This window comes from Apodemus sylvaticus, chromosome 13 (genome assembly GCF_947179515.1).
Source record: "Apodemus sylvaticus chromosome 13, mApoSyl1.1, whole genome shotgun sequence".
Classification (NCBI taxonomy): domain Eukaryota; kingdom Metazoa; phylum Chordata; class Mammalia; order Rodentia; family Muridae; genus Apodemus; species Apodemus sylvaticus.
The window spans coordinates 69526601-69543085 of record NC_067484.1 but is presented as its reverse complement, the minus strand read 5'-3'; the positions used below and the strand labels follow the sequence as shown (position 1 = coordinate 69543085).

At 42.6% G+C, this 16485-nt stretch overlaps 1 protein-coding gene and 1 pseudogene across 4 annotated transcripts in view; both read right to left on the bottom strand.

Annotated features, from left to right (window-relative positions):
- Pfdn1 (prefoldin subunit 1) overlaps window positions 1-10364 on the bottom strand; it is a 53919-nt gene extending 43555 nt beyond the window's left edge. For all 4 annotated transcript variants that reach the window (XR_007973015.1, XM_052155485.1, XM_052155486.1 and 1 more), the window contains exons 1-2: window positions 10300-10364; window positions 6669-6835 (exon numbers count right to left, since the gene is read on the bottom strand). Coding sequence is in view for 3 of the 4 variants with exons in the window: in XM_052155485.1 (XP_052011445.1) it covers window positions 6669-6835; window positions 10300-10332 (200 nt within the window). In the remaining variant the exon portion in view is untranslated. The remainder of the gene's footprint in view (window positions 1-6668; window positions 6836-10299) is intronic.
- A 5394-nt stretch (window positions 10365-15758) lies between these two features.
- On the bottom strand, window positions 15759-16025 carry LOC127664211 (ATP synthase subunit f, mitochondrial-like; annotated as a pseudogene).
- Between the last annotated feature and the right edge of the window lie 460 nt (window positions 16026-16485).

Genomic DNA, 16485 nt, shown 5'->3' with positions numbered 1-16485 from the left:
TAAAAATAAAAATCTTTTAAAGTAAAAAAATAAAAATACTACCTTTGAAAATTATCTTTGCAGTTGAGTGGTGGTACACACCTTTAATCTCAGCACTGGGGAGGCCGAGGTTGGTGGATCTATGAGTTCAAGGCCTGCTTGGTCTATAGAGTAAGTTCCAGTACAGCCAAGAGTACACAGAGAAATCCTGTCTCAAAACACACCCCCACAAAAGAGAGAGAGAGAGAGAGAGAGAGAGAGAGAAGAAAGAAAAAAAAAAGAAAAAAGTATCTTTACATTGCTTTCTAAACCAAAAAATACAAGTTACTCCCTATGGAAAGAATATAAAAGAAACTTATAAATTTGCATTTACAATAGAGTTCTCCTACCAAAAGTATTCTACGTATTTTTCCCATCTGCACTTAGCATTCAATATATAAACCTGGGGTTGGGAGAAATGTTCCAACGGTTAAGAGCTGGGTGCTGCTCTCACAGAGGTTCTGAGTTCAATTCCCAGCATCCAGACAGAGTATGAGTTTCTTTGGCTTTAAAATTACCTCACTTAATTGGAAGATAAACTTTACATGGACACATGAGATTGTAAGAGGGCTGCACACTTCAGATGCACCCCTGTTATCTCTATCAATAGCTAATGTAAGTAAACTATTCACCCTGCCTTTAAGGGATGTCACAAGTAAAATTAAGTGTCAACAGTCACAGTAACAAATAAGATAACAGCATGAACATTATGATTTTAAACAAAGGGCAAGTTGACCAAGCTGTGATGAGGAGTTCTGACTTCTTTATCCTAATTAGTTGAAAATCTGCCTGAGTGCTTCTCACAGAGCGGCTCTTGGCTATCTTTGCGTCTACTGTTTTACTCTCTACCTATGCAGCATTTAACTTAAGTTTATACTTCTAGATCTTTCAACCAGCAAAGATCAACCATAAAATTACTTCAACAAGTAGAAATAGCCACACTCCCCAAGAGCACCCTCTGCATTGCTAGACGCTTATCCGGCTGGTAGATTTACACCATTGTTCATTCTTAGTTCCTTAAATGTAAAAAAATACCCACAGAATGGAAGCATACCTCTAAATTGGTTTAAATATGGCACCAAGTTATTTTTAGTCAAGCTTTAAAAAGGGACTTATCATTCTTCTCAAAGGCTAATCTACTCAAGTTGCTCTCATGTTAAAAAATAAATAAAAATAAAAGGCCAATTTATCTGTTTTGAAAATTAGAAATGTTATTTATGCACTGCTCAACAAAATGTTAGGATAGTCCTCATATCAAATCAAGGTCAGAATCATGCTTATTGTTTATAAAAAAACAAAAACAAAAAAACAGTCTTTTCAAGCACTAGCATGGTTAAATATTATCTATATGTACTTAAATATAATTCTTATCAAAACATTAAAATTATTTTTCAAAAACTTCTCATCCTGTACTATAAAGAGTGAAAAGAAAAACTCATTAGAAATTATTTTGTATTTGTGGGGAAAAAAAAACAAGAAATATTCACATCACATTTATTTGAAATCTGGATTCCCTCCTTGCACGATAGAAAAGATGCAAAGACAAACACTTCCAAATAGCCAGACAGGTCAGCCCACAGTTGTAACTTTCATCATGCTTCTCAAAGCGGATCGGTGAGATCAGCTCACAAACAGCTTAAGCAGCAGAACTAGAAATCGGTGGTAGTAGTATCAGGCTACATAACAGCCTCTCCGAAGAATATGAAGTAAGAGAACAAAAATGTGCTGGCAAGGACCCAAAAGACGGACAGACAGCTTTGAGCGATGAAGCTTGGGGTTTATAGTGGAGAGCGATCCATCTTCCCTGACCCCGAAGCTTGGCTTCCCTCACTTTAACCCCAAAATAGTCACACAGAAGTTATTTAACACTACCAACCTTCTCTCTAAATATAAGCTGAAGGGCATGCGGGCTTGCAAAGATCTGCTTAAATACATACATATCCTGAAAAGGGAAATCTGTCTTCCAGCTATGTGAGGATGGAAAAAATCAGACAGGATTATACTGAAATTACACTATACAGAAAAGCCTTTGTTCCTCACCCCCATCCTCCCATCCAAAGAACGTTGCCACAGCATCATTCTGAAGGACTGGGGTTTTTTTGTTGTTGTTTGGTTTGGTTTGGGGTTTTTTGTTTGTTTGTTTGTTTTTGTTGTTGTTTTTTGTTGTTTGTTGTTTTTTTCGAGACAGGGTTTCTCTGTGTAGTCCTGGCTGGCCTTGAACTCAGAAATCCACCTGCCTCTGCCTCCCAAAAGCTGGGATTAAAGGCATGGATACCACCACCCAGTGATCTAGGGATTTCTTTGTTGTCAGTTTTGACACTTTGAAACTGACTGGCATTGGAAATTTGTCAACTTTCTCAAAAGAAGAAATCCTATCAGATTAATCAAGTCTGATCAGGCAATTCTGTTAAAGAATAATTCCTCTACTTCAGTCAAAATGTTACTTTATTTGTTTGTCAGTTTTGAGTCAGTGTTACTATGTAACAAGGCTACTAGCCTGGAACTCCCTCTGTAAGCCAGAGTGGCCTGAAATTCAACAATCCCCCTGCCCAGCTCCCCAGTGCTGGGATTTAAGGCATTCACCACCACTTGTGGCTTTATATATTACTTTATAATTCCATCTTGACCAAATCATGTATTAAAATAGGATTATAAGTTCTAATTCTTGAACCTCTGATCACTTTGAAGCATAACTCTTCTTTAAGGAATCAAGAAGCCATGCAGTGGTGGTGAACACTTTTAATCCCAGCACCTGGAAGGCAGAGGCAGGCAGATTTCTGAGTTCAAGGCCAGCCTGGTCTACAGAGTGAGTTCCAAGACAGTCTAGGCAATACAGAGATGCACCGGGCAGGTGCATTATCTGGGCTACTGTAATAAATTCAGGCTAGGCTCGGCTACAATGAAAAAGGTTGAGAATGCCACTCATGACAGGGCACCTGTCTAACATACAGCACTCCAAAAAACAAACAATAACAGTGATTGTGGGTCACAAGGTAAAAAATCTACTGCAGGCTCTAAAACAAAGCAGGGTTTTGGATTTTAAAAATCTTATTTCAAAATACAAACTATGGGGTGAAGTCATATGACCAGAATTCTCGAGTAGTACTTAGAAGGGAAGGGGAAGGCTGGAGTCAAAGAAATTAATAACAATGAGACTCAAGATTACTCAGGACCATAAATTCAGAAGTAGGTATTCCAGGGTTAGCATCAAGAAAGGGCACATCCACATGACCAGACAGGCACTCAGCAAGTCTCTCCAGCCCTGAGGCACCAATACTCTGTCTGGCCAAGGAACAGAAGCATTTCACCTCACATGCCCTACAATGCAGGGAAAACTCACACTGAACAAAGTGCAGAATTCAAAGCTCATTTTAAAACCAAAGCTCATCCAAAACTCTTAAAACTGCACATTTCTCTTAAGAAACATAATTTATATGAGATAATACCATTCTACCATTGAGTTCGCATGTGTAAGCCTTTGAACTATGTAATACATGGGATATAATCTCTCTGTAGAATTTTGGACAATATGAAAAAAGAAAACTAACCTATGCACCATGCTTACTAAATGTCATTATTCTAAAGAAATATAAACTTCGGGGCTGGGGCTGCAGCTGAGTGGCTGAAGACTTGTCTGGAATGCTCAAAGCCCCAGGTTTGATTCTTAGAATCAAACATGAAACAATTAAAATTTAAAACTTTTTGAAAATTGAAAACATTGTTTTCAGTGAAGCACACAAGAGTAACCCTAGCCCCCTTGAGAGACGGAAGGCTCTGCGAAGCTAGCAGGTGAATCCCTGTCTTATAAATCTATAAAATGTGGGGAGTGGGGAGGGTATATATAATCCCAGCACTCAGGAGACAGAGGCAGGTGGTGGTTCCCTTTGAGTTCTAGGCCAGCTTGGTAAAAACAACCAACCAACCCCAAAAACAAAAAACTTTACAACTTTAGCTGTTATAAACAAAGGCTAAAGTCATCATGTGAATTCCAAGGAGAGTAATAGGCTGACATCACTGTTTTAAGACCTAAGAATATTCAAATTAAGGAATAAAATTACCCTGCGGTGAATGCCAGCAATACATTTCACACTACAGGGCCCACCATCAAGGGTTCTGCTTGGCTCCCATTCTGTTCTGAACCATTAACACCCTCACCAACTGGAATTAATCCTGAACAGCACCATAATCCCAGCATGTGGGGACCTGGAGGCAGGAGGACAAGGAGTTCAGTCACCCTCTGCTACACAATGAGTTTGAGGCCAGACTGAGAAACAGTAAGAACATCTCAAAATTAAAACCAAAAACTCACAAAAGGGGCTCTCAGTCTCTTAAACAAGACAAAATGAAAACCATGAACTAAGGAGAAAATGTATGTGGTTCACATACATTCTCTTCCCTCTTAGCAGAAAGAATGAATTAGTCCCGCCAAGGGTCACCTTGTCATGATGTCATTCTAAAGTCATTACAGAACTTTACACATGTTATGCTTCCTCCCAGTCAATCACAAAAGAAGTCATCCCAAGACTGAGGTCAAATTCCATTCTAACTAAAAGATCTCCAAACTTAAAGGCCCACCTAGTGCATAATGCCCAAAGACCAAACACAGAACTCCCTCCTCCCCACCTTAAAAAAAAAAATCAGTTCCCCGTGAGCTAACTGAAATGGAATGTGGCCCTTACACAATGGCTTTCACAAAGAAAACTTAATCTCTCTCATACGGAGAATATGTTTTTGATAGAAAAAAATGTAAGTGGTTAATTATATTAGCAATCAGGGCTTTTCAGCCCTTCCCCTGCTCACTAGCCCACTCCTCGGACTCACGAGTACTCTTTCTTTCTCAATAACATGTCTTTATTTTCACTCATTAAGAATGCTTTAAAATAAATAGATTATAGTGATAATTAGTACAAAGCATAAATTAGTGGGGACCTGTACTTACAGCCATACATACATACATAGTTAATAGAAACATTTTTAAAAGGGCTGTGGCTGGAGAGAGGGTTCGGCAGTTAGGAGTTCTAGCTGCTCTTGCAGAGGACCCAAGTTCAGGTGCCAGCACCAGCATCACGAGGCTCTCAAGCACCTACATCCAGTTCCAAGAGATCTAACACCTTCATTGGCATGGACAAGGGTGGGGTGGGGTGGGGCAGGCAGGCACAGGCACACCTACACCCACACATACCCATGCCCCCACAGAGAGGGAGAGAGAAAAAGAGAAAAACATAAAATTTAAAAATACACACATATAAAACCACCTGGGTTTTTTTTTTTTTAAGAAAGCTTTTGCAAGTTATTTCTATAGCCCAAAATTAAAAAACTCCTGAGCATATACCCAGAGGATTCCCCAGCATGTAATAAGGACACATGTTTCACTATGTTCATAGCAGCCCTATTTGTAATAGCCAGAAGCTCAAATAGAACCCAGATGTCCCTCAACAGAGGAATGGATACAGAAAATGTGGTAGATTTACACAATGGAATACTACTCAGCTATTAAAAACAATGAATTCATGAAATTCTTAGGCAAATGGGTGGAACAGAAAAATATCATCCTAAGTGAGGTAACCCAATCCCAATCACAAAAGAACACACATGGTATGCACTCACTGATAAGTGGAAGCTTGGAATACCCAAGACACAATTCACAGACCAAATGATGCCCAAGAAGAAGGAAGAACAAAGTATGGATACTCTGGTACTTCTTAGAAGGGGGGAGAAAATACCCACAGAAGGGGATACAGAGACAAAGTGTGGAGCAGAGACTGAGGGAAAGACCATCCAGAGACTACCCCACCTAGTGACCCATCCCACATACAGTTACAAAACCCAGACACTATTATCAATGCCCACAAGTACTTGCTGACTGGAGCCGGATATAGCTGTCACCTGGAGGCTCTGCCAGTGCACAACAAATACAGAGGGGGACACTCTCAACCAGCCATTGAACTGAGCACATTGAGTTCCTCAATGGGGGAACTAGAGAAAGGACCCAAGGAGCTGAAGGGGTTTGCAGCACCATAGGAGGAACAACAATATGAGCCACCCAGTACTCCCAGAGCTCCCAGGGACAAAACCTTCAACCAGAGAGTACACATGGAGGGACCCCTTGGCTCCAGATACATGGCAGCAGAGGATGGCCATTTTGGACATCAAAGGGAGGAGAGGCCCCTGGTCCTGGAAAGGCTCGATGCAGCAGTGTAGGGGAATACCAGGACAGGACAGGAGGGGGTTGATTGGGGAACAGGGAGAGGGGAGATAGCTTATGAAACTTTCAGGGGGAAGAGGGGAACCAGGAAAGGGGAAATCATTTGAAATGTAAATAAAGAATATATCTAATATTAAAAACAAAAAAGGAAAGCTTACAAGTTATTTCTATAGCCCAAAATTAAAAAACTCAAGTTTTTTGGGTTTTTTTTCCCGCCTGAGACAGGATTTCTCTGTGTAGCCCTGGCTGTCCTGGAACTCACTCTGTAGACCAGGCTGGCCTAGAACTCAGAAATCCACCTGCCTCTGCCTCCCAAGTGCTGGGATTAAAGGTGTGCGCCACCACCTGGCCTAAAAAACACAAGTTTTTGTTTAACCCAATTTGAAAACAAACAATTCTACCATTTAATTCACCCAAAACAACACAAAGGATGTAATTTACTTACATTCTCCCTACGCCTTCATACATGTTAGTCTCATCTACCAGCGTCATGATCTCTGTGTCCGTGAGGTGTGCGTGCTTTTTCGTTCTGTTCAGCTGTTCAATCTGTATGTCTGCAAGCTTCACCTTCTGTTGAGTATCAATGACTTTGGCTTGAAGTTCTGTGAAGGCCTAAGGAAAACAAGTGCTTGATTTAGTAAGCTAAACTTTTAAGTCAAATTTAGATTTGTTACAACAGAGCATGCTAACCAGACAAGGCTGTAAAATTTACCAAGATAAGCACAAATAAGAGTCAACAGGATTATTAACACTATTCTAAATATACCCTATTCGTTAGCCCTATTTATAGACAACGTTATCAATATGAACAAGCAAACAAACATGCATTAAAAAATAGCCATATTGCCGGGGCGGTGGTGGTGCACACCTTTAATCCCAGCACTTGGGAGGCAGAGGCAGGTGGATTGCTGAGTATAGCTATATTTATCAAGTAACCAGAGAGTAATAAAAAGGATAAATAACATTCAGGAGATAAACCCAGAGATCCAAAGCAAGAAACAACCTATTAATCTGTATTAAATAACTAGACTCCAAAACACCCCACATTATTCAAAATACTGGCTGGAGAGCCAGTCCTGGTGTCTCCCACCTATAATCCTAACAACTGGGAGGCAGAAGCAGGAGGTTCAGGAGTTGTTTAGGACTCAGACTCATAAGATATTCGAGGCCAGGCTGAGCTACAAGACCCCTAGTTTCACAAAAGATAATTTTTTTAGGGCCAGCGAGATTGACTCAGCAGATAACAGCACTCTCCACCAAGCCTGATGACCTAAGTTTGATCCCTGAGAACTACATGGTAAGAGAACACTTGAGCACACTTTTATATGCACACACAAACACTTTTAAATTAATTTTATTCTATCTATAGATAGATAAATAGATGGGTGGACAGACAGACAGAGGTCCACCAGATGGTTCAGCAGGTACAGGTACTTACTACCATGCCTAACAACATGAGTTCCATCCCTGGAACCTGAGCTCACATGAAAAGAAGAGAAAACATTTTACATAAAGCTTTATATATAGAAAGCTGAGATTTACATATCAGGCATAGAAATGTACACTTTTAATCCCAGCACTCAGGGAGATCTCTTGTGATTTCAAGGCTAGCCTGGTCTACCTACATAGTGAGTTTCAGGCTAGTCCAGAACACATGGGGAGACCATGTCTCAAAAAAGAAAAAGAGAAAAAGAAAAATTTTAAAGGCTGAGATTTATCCCACGAGAGAATGCTGTAAAAGGCTAAGTTTACATGTTTCGAGACAAGAATGGCAAAAGGCAAGGTCCACATGCTTAGCATCCCCAGAACTGTAACAAGTGGCTTCTTTTATTAGGAACAGCTATTTCAGCTGTCGTACTGCTAAGGCAAAGGTTAACCAAAGGCAGCTACTGAAGATGCTACTTACGGGAGCTTGGGAAACAGTTCAGTCAACTGACCCAAAGTTCACCCCCCAGGGCCCAGAAAGAAAGCTGAGCTTGGGAGCACTGGCTGTTCTTGCAGAGGACCAGGTTTGGTTCCCAGTCCCCACATAGCAGGCCACAACCACCTGTTAACTACAGTTTCAGGGCGATGCAAAGCCCTCTTCTAGCCTGAGAGGGCAGCACGCATGCGGTACACAGACATTCATGCAAGCAAGATACATACGTAAAAATACAACTTTCTTCTGTTGTTTAATGCTAGGCATGGAGGTAGGAGAAAAAAAGGTCCCTGCAGCTCACTAGACAGACAATCTAGCCAAAGTGGTAATCCCTAGGTTCCAGTGAGAGGTCTTGTCCAATGCAGGAAGCCTTGAGTGCAAATCCTAGGACTGGGGAAAACTGGGTGTAGAGGTGCATGACAACTACACAGCCAAGTTCCAGGCCAGCCCAGGCTACATGAAACTCTGCCTCTGTTTGGAAAAAACAAAACCAGAATCTGGGCCAGTAGATGGTTCAGCTTGCCTAGAAGGCCTGGCACCAAGAGTTCAAACCCCAGGACCCACTACCTAAGAGAGAACCAACTTCCAAAAGTTATCTCTGACCTCCACTAAGCACCTTGCAAGCATGCCTACACACACACAAGTTTTAAAAATGTTTCTCATCTAAAGAACCTACTAGTCAGCCTGGTGGTAGTGGTGGTAGTGGTGGTGGTGGTGGCGTCAGTGGCGCATGCCTGTAATATCAGCACTCTGGGAGGCAGAGGCAGGCGGATTTCTGAGTTCGAGGCCAGCCTGGTCTACAGAGTGAGTTCCAGGACAGCCAGGGCTATATAAACCCTGTCTCAAAAAGACCAAATACCCCAACCCCCCCCCCCAAAAAAAAGAACCTACTGATTGAAAAAAAAAGGTCACAATAATCCCAAATTCTAGACTCGGGTTTTTAAGATGTGTTTATTATTGTGTGTGAGCTAGGGACCAGTGTACTAGGGTGTGCCTCTAAGGCATTTGAGAACAACTTTGAGCAGTTCTCTCCTTCCACCATGAGTTCTAGGGCTAGAACTTAACCAGCCAGGCTGCCTAGCAAGTCTCTTCACCCACTGACCCATTTTTTTGCCTGGGGTTCAATCTTTTAAGACTTTTCTTGCCAGGGACCCTAGCACATATCTGTTACACTAATACTTGGAAGGCAGCACTAAAATGCATTAGGGGTTCAGGGTCTAACCAAACCAAACCAAACAAACCACAAACCAAAAAGCACTAGAAGTTTACCTTTCTAGAAAGTACATTTAAACTGAATGAATTCTGGGGTCCTCTCTAATTACAGCTACCTCTCCACAAAGAAAGCACAGTCAGGGTCGTTGGACTGTTAAGTAGGAAAAAAATGTTTCCAATTAACAACCCATTTATAAACTGACATTTGACTCAAGATTGTAATTCCCAGAACTCAAGAGACTGAGGCAGAAAGACTGGAGTTCAAGGAAAGCCTGGCTACATAGTAAGTCTCCAGACAACACTGAGACGCTATCACTTTAAAAAACAAACAAAAAAGAAAGCAAAAACAAAAAACCAAAATGACAACAAAACCATTTCTAAGCAACGGATTGAAAATAATAATAATAATAATAATAATCCAATTCCTCTGAAAGGTCTTTTGGAAAGCTTACTTGGGGAGGAGGGGTGGTGTGTGAGCTCTTTACAAAAGTGATGGGGAAGGTATGGTACAGAATAAATGACCTTTAAAAGCAAAAGTTGAACCTGGAGTTTTTCAAATCAAACAAGGAAACCAAAACTGCCGGTGCTCCGGCAAGCACCCCGACGGGCATCACTGTGAGACGCTGTCTTCAGTTCTTGCTATGAAATTAGGAACCCGACGGCTCCAAAACACAGAGCTATGTCTCTGAAGTTCCAACATAAAGGACACACTGCAGCCCAGCCCGCACGCGACCCAGCGACCTAACCCACCCGCCCGAAGCAGCTCCTGCCAGCTAGACCCTCCACCTGAAGCAGAGCGAGTCCCGCCCGTCTCAGGGCTCCGGGAGCCCAGATCCCGCCCCCTACAGTCTCCTTCCACCAGCAAGAGCCTCCCCACCCCCATTCTCGTCCCCACTCGCTTCATCATTCAAACAAAAGAGTCTGTCTTCTGAAAAGCCCCCTTTACCTTCTTCAACTCCAGATCCACGGAGGCGGCCATATTGGAGCACTCTATGCGCCTGCGCTAGAGGCAAGCCGGAAAGGGGTGGGGGAAGAGCACTCTCAGGTTTTATTCGTAGGCTTCCTTCTGCGCCTGCGCAAAAGGTGAAGCTCAACTAACCCTTATTTTCTCGTTCTGTAATCTATCTTACCCTACTCTACCACTCTGCTATGAGACAAGTGACCCTGAACATTGAGGTTCTGATTAGATTTTGTAAACGTGTAACTGCTGAGATGTGGCTTGCTCTTATCTTCCACACACAATTAGACAAACATCTTCATTTGGACTGTGAAAGTGAAACAGGTTTGTGTTTCACAGCTCATCAGCCATTCATTCAGTCCCTGTGCTGTTAGGGATATATAAAGCCCCCAGCTTCGGACATGCCTATAAGACCATTAGAAGTACGGTTCAGCCGGGCGGTGGTGGCGCACGCCTGTAATCCCAGCACTCTGGGAGGCAGAGGCAGGTGGATTTCTGAGTTCGAGGCCAGCCTGGTCTACAGAGTGAGTTCCAGGACAGCCAGGGCTACACAGAGAAACCCTATCTCGGAAAAAAAAAAAAAGAAGTACCGTTCAACCAAAAAGAACTTAATTCTGCTGAAGCCTCTCATATATCTTCTAGACACAGTGCTTCTCAAGACAAGCCCCATGTGTTTGTTGAAATCAGATTCCTGGCTGGGGTGTAGTTTAGTTGGAGGAGTGCTTGCCTAGCATGCTTGAAGCTCTGGATTGATCCACAGTCCTGCACAAAACAGGTATGATGGCGCATACTTGTGGTCCAAGTGCTAGGTAGGTCGAGGCAGAAGGATCAGAAGTTCAAGGTCAGGTCAGCCCAGGGAATAAAGGTGCTTGCCACCACAATGAACTAAAATTCAATCTCAATCCTGAGAACCCATGTGGTGCAGAGAACTGATTCCCACAAATTATCCTCCGAGTTCCTTCTATGTGTGTACCCCACATGCTCATGAACACACATACACTAAATAAATTCAATTTTCAATTAAAGCTAGGAACTGGAAAGATGGGTCAGCAGTTAACAAGCACGTACTCCTCTTCTAGAGAACCAGAGCTTGACTCTCTGTACACCAGAGCTTGACTCTGCACACACATTAGATACAACAACCTGTACCCCCAGATCCGGGAGAATGCATACCTCCATCCTCTGCAGGCATCTGTACTTACATGCTCTCACACACAGGCACACATGTAGACAAAATTAAAGATAATAAGAATAAATCTGTGAATTTAAAAAGGTCAAATTATTCTCAATGACATAGAGAGAGCTGAGCCTCAGCTTGGACTACGTAAGACTTGTCTCAAAGAACAAAAACTAAAAAAACTCAAAAATAATAGATGAAGGTCAAACGTGGTGGCCCATTCCTGTGATCCAAGCACTGGAGAAACTGAGGCAGAAAGATCATCATTAAATTAAGGGCAGTCTGGTAGTGATTCCAGGCCAGTGTAGGCTGTTTATACAGGGACACCATGCCAAGAAACAGGGGTAGAATCCAGACTAAGATCGTACACAGAGATGCACTTTGGCTTTGGCTCTGTCATTCTCTCGTTCCTGCTTGGCACACAATATACTTCCTTCATCTAAGGGCGGATGTAATTCTGGAGAGTGTGCAGCCAATGTCTGATTAGAAGTGTGTTGAAGGATCCATGTCTCTCAACCTCTGCTTCACGCTTCATACCTTCCTATCTCTGTGAGTTACACCGAGGCTTTCTATAATTCACTCCACTCATTTAAGCATTGTCTCTTCAACTGTGTCTTGTTTGTCATTTCACTCTTGAACTGAATTTTTACTTCAACAACTATAAACTCTAATTTTTTTATTTAGTGTTGTCTTTGCTCCTCTGAGATAGATTTTCTCTCCATAGCCCAGGCTAGCCTTGAGCTCCTCATCTTCCTGCCTCAGCCTCCCATACACTGTCATTCTGGCTATGCGGCCCCCCCCCCCCCCCCCCCCGTGCTCTGGTAAACTTCAGTTTAGAAAATACTGCTTAGGCCAGCTAAGTTAAATTAAAGGCTGCAAAGTTAAATTCTGCCTCAAAAATACAGAAAAAAAAACCTTTTCCACTTGGTCATTTTCAAATCTATCAGCTCCTTCCCATAATTCCATGATCTACTTGATTCGGAGTATAATTAGAGCATAATTGTTGTTAGAACTGTATATAGTCTTTCTTTACAATGCCTTGAGCCTGAGGTTTTCTGGATGTGACTTCTTTCACTGAGGATGTCTGTTGGATCTCTCTTCTGATGATTTTCTTTGATCCCAGCACTAAGGAGACAGAAGCAGGAAGATCTCTGTCTAGCACCAGCCAGGACTACATAGACCTAAAAAAGGAATTAGAGAAAGAAACGCTGTTGTAAACTCCTTCCATTTATATCTACCAAAACCCTTTAAAGCGTATGAGTTCCAGACTACCTATTCTTGGGGTTTGCTGTTGTTGTTGTTGTTGTTTTGATTTTTGGGTTTTTCGAGACAGGGTTTCTCTGTATAGCCCTGGCTGTCCTGGAACTCATTCTGTAGACCAGGCTGGCCTCGAACTCAGAAATCCGCCTGCCTCTGCCTCCCAGAGTGCTGGGATCATAGGCGGTGTGTGTCACCACTGCCTGGCTCTATCTATTTTTTATCTTGTGTGTGTGTGTGTGTGTGTGTGTGTGTGTGTGTGTGTAGGTCAGAGGACAACTTTGGGTTGAAACAAAGTCTTTCTTGTTTCTGTCACTGCGTGCCCTACTCAGCAGTGCTGGCTCACTGTATCCGGATTTTTATGTGGGTTCCAAGACTCAAACCCAGAGGTCAACTTTGGCTGTTGTCCTCTGTCACTCCCCACCTTATTTTTTGAGACAGTCTTTCACTGGATCAAGAACTGGCTGACAGTCAAGACTGGCTGGCCAGTGAGCCACGGGAACTTCCTGTCTTCTCCCCCCAATACCAGGATTACAGACATGGCCTACACTCTGCTTCTTATGTGGGTGCTGAGGTGCTGAACTCCGAAACTCAAGCAGTAAGTACTTTACTCACTGAACCATCTCTCCAGCCTTGAGCAATACATTTTTATTCATTCAACAAATATTTATTAAATATCTGCTAGGCCCCATTTCAGCACTCGAAATATAGTCACATCAAAAGGAACAATTCCCTGGCCTCACAGAGCAGCTTTCTCTTGAAGAAAGACAAACAAGAAAAAAATTATATAAGTAAATGTCAGTCCATGGTGGTGCATACCTGTAATCCCAATAGGTAAGGTAGAGGCTGGAGGATTGGGAGTTCAAAGGCAGCCATGTTGCATAAAACTGTGTCTCTGTCACATACACACACACATATATATGTGTGTGTGTGTGTGTATACATATATATATGTGTGTATATGCAATGTCTATATATGTATACATACATACATACATACATACATACATACATACATATATTCAAATAAGAAAATAGAATAAAATGCTTGGATGGGCCTAGAGAGATGGGTTAGCCGCCAAGAGCACCCAGTGGCAGCTCACAACTGTCTATAACTTCAGTTGTAGGAAATCTGACATCCTCTTCTGGCTTCCATCAGTGGAGGCAAAATACACATACACATAAAACACACTTAAAATATATAAATAAATATAGATGAGTAGAAGTTACTTAAATGTGGGACATTTTCAGGACGATGAAACATTTGAAGCAAGACTTGAAAAAATTAAAAGGAGCCAGCAGAGAACCGACGAGAGTTTCCCAGACAGAGGAAATCAAAAGAGCTAAGAATTTGGAACCAAGGTGATGACTCATTTGGTGAAGTGTTTGCCTTGCACAAGAACCTGAGTTTGGTGCCCAGAATCAATGAAAAAAATTTAATCAGAGCCTCGTAGCCTTGGGAAGGTAGAGACAAGCTAAGTACTGAGACTTGCTGGCTAGCCAGCCAAGCCTATTTGGAAAGTTCTAGTGAAAGAGCTTCTCTTGAAGAAATAAAAAGTTGAGGGGATGGAAAGGCAGCTCAGCACTTAAGGGGACCTGAGTTTGATTCCCAGCACCCACATCAGGAGACTCATAATTTCTTGTAACTCCAGCTGCAGGGACTCTAATGCCTCTGGCCTTCATAGACACTGGAATGTGCCCACACAGACAGACACTTCAATACACGATTAAAACTCTCTCTTCTCTCCCTCTCCTCCTCCTCTCCCTCCCACTCTCTCTTCCCCTCCCTCCCCTTCCCCTCTCTCTGTGTAGGCATGTTACCTACAGAAGGATACCCAGTGTTGCCCTCTGCCTTCTGCATGCACTCATTCACACACATACACACAAACGCTCACAAACACAGTTTAAAATGGGGCAAGGTTGGCCTATTGAAAAACAAAAACAAAGAATCAGTGAGTCTAGATGGTAAGCTAAGGCTGCAAGAGATGAGTGAGGTCAGATCATGGTCAGATTAGAGCCTCGTTTTGAGTGTGGATTGGAAGACACTAAATCATTTCATATTGCTTATTTTTTTAATTTTCATGTGTATACTCTGGGGTATGTTACATTGTATATGTGTGGTATTGTGTCTGTGTACAGTGTTGCTGTCGGTGTGTGCAGGTGTGCATATGGGCTTATGTGTGCCTATGTGCCGAGGGCACAGATGTTGGTATCTTTCCTTGCTTCAAGCTTTCCTTTTTTTGAGAAGAGTCTCCTTATTTAGCTAGATGAGCTGGCCAGGGATCTCCAGGGACCCACCTCTCTCTGCCCACTCAGCATTAGTGTCATATGCTGTGCGACCATGACCACCTTTTTAAGTGGGTTCTGGGGATCTGAACTCAGGTTCCCAGGCTTAAATAGTACTCACTTTATGAACTGGGCCATCTCTCCAGCCCTGGAAGCCACTAAATAATTTCAAATGAAATATTGATATGATCTCATTTTCAAAGGGACAGTGTGGGTACTAAACAGGGGGAGAAATGGAGAAATCAAGAGTGGAAATCAGATAACCAGTTAGGACAGCCTCCCAGCAGGCTGGGAAAGAGATGGTAATGGCAGCTGAAGCTATTGCTTTATTATGGAGTTGGCTTCCCAAATGTGAATGCATTAAATTAATATATTCAGAAAATTGTTATATGTCAAGTTTAGCTCAATAAAGCTCTTTAAAAAAAAAAAGCCATGCATAGTGGCATCCAACACTCAAGGGACAGAAACATGAAAACTCTGCATTTAGGCCAACCTGGACTACACGGTGAGTTCAAGGCCAACTATATAGGCCAGCCTAGACTATATGGTGAAGCCCTAACTCAAAACGGAAAGACTGCTAATTTTTTTTTTTCTTGAACCAGTCAGTCACCTTTTATTGGACACCAGTTCTCAGTCAGGATATGGAGGTTCTGCCAGTTGAATTCTTCCTAGGTTGGAGTGGGGCAGGCAGTTACACTCTGCCATGCAATGCCCTCCCACCACCCCCTTCAGTGGTACTTGTGTCGCCACTCATGTTTGAGTTCCTTGTAAGAAATGCAGTAGCTGAAAGCCACATAGGCTGCCAGTACCATGTTAATCCCTGAGACGCTGCCTTTCAAAACGTTGATGTACTTGTTCTAATACCCGCCATACCCTCTCCGGAAGGCTCCTGCAATGCCACTGGGCGTGAAATCCCACAGCAGTATCCAGCTCAGCAGCTCTCCAAATTTACCCTCCATGAGTTTATTCTCCTTCAATGGCACAAGCGACACCATCTTGCAGTCCTGGTGTGACTGCTAAATTTTCAACCTAGTCAAACTACTGGAAACTTTCCTGCCAAGTGGGGGTGGGGGGAAGGCATGTATGTAGTGTCTGTCTCCTCTGTAGGAATAATAACCCTCACCCTTGTGAGTAAAAAACATTAGTATAATATAGGTTCAGCTGCTCTAACAGAGATCCAAAATAGTCACTGCTCAGACAAGATAGAACCTGTCTCTCTCCATCACAGCCACGCATGCACAAACAATCTAAGACAAGTATATGAGCCCCAGGCCCCTTCTGCCTTACACAGATCCAAGTGATCCAAGACCACTCGTCATTTTGATGTCTAGTCTAGCTGGAAGGAAGGAGAAGAGAAAGCTCCCTCTCTCCTTTCTCATATCCTCTTTGTTCAGAGAAAAGCTTTCTTCTCCTCCTCTTCCTCCTCCTCCTCCTCTTCCTCCTCCTCCTCCTCTT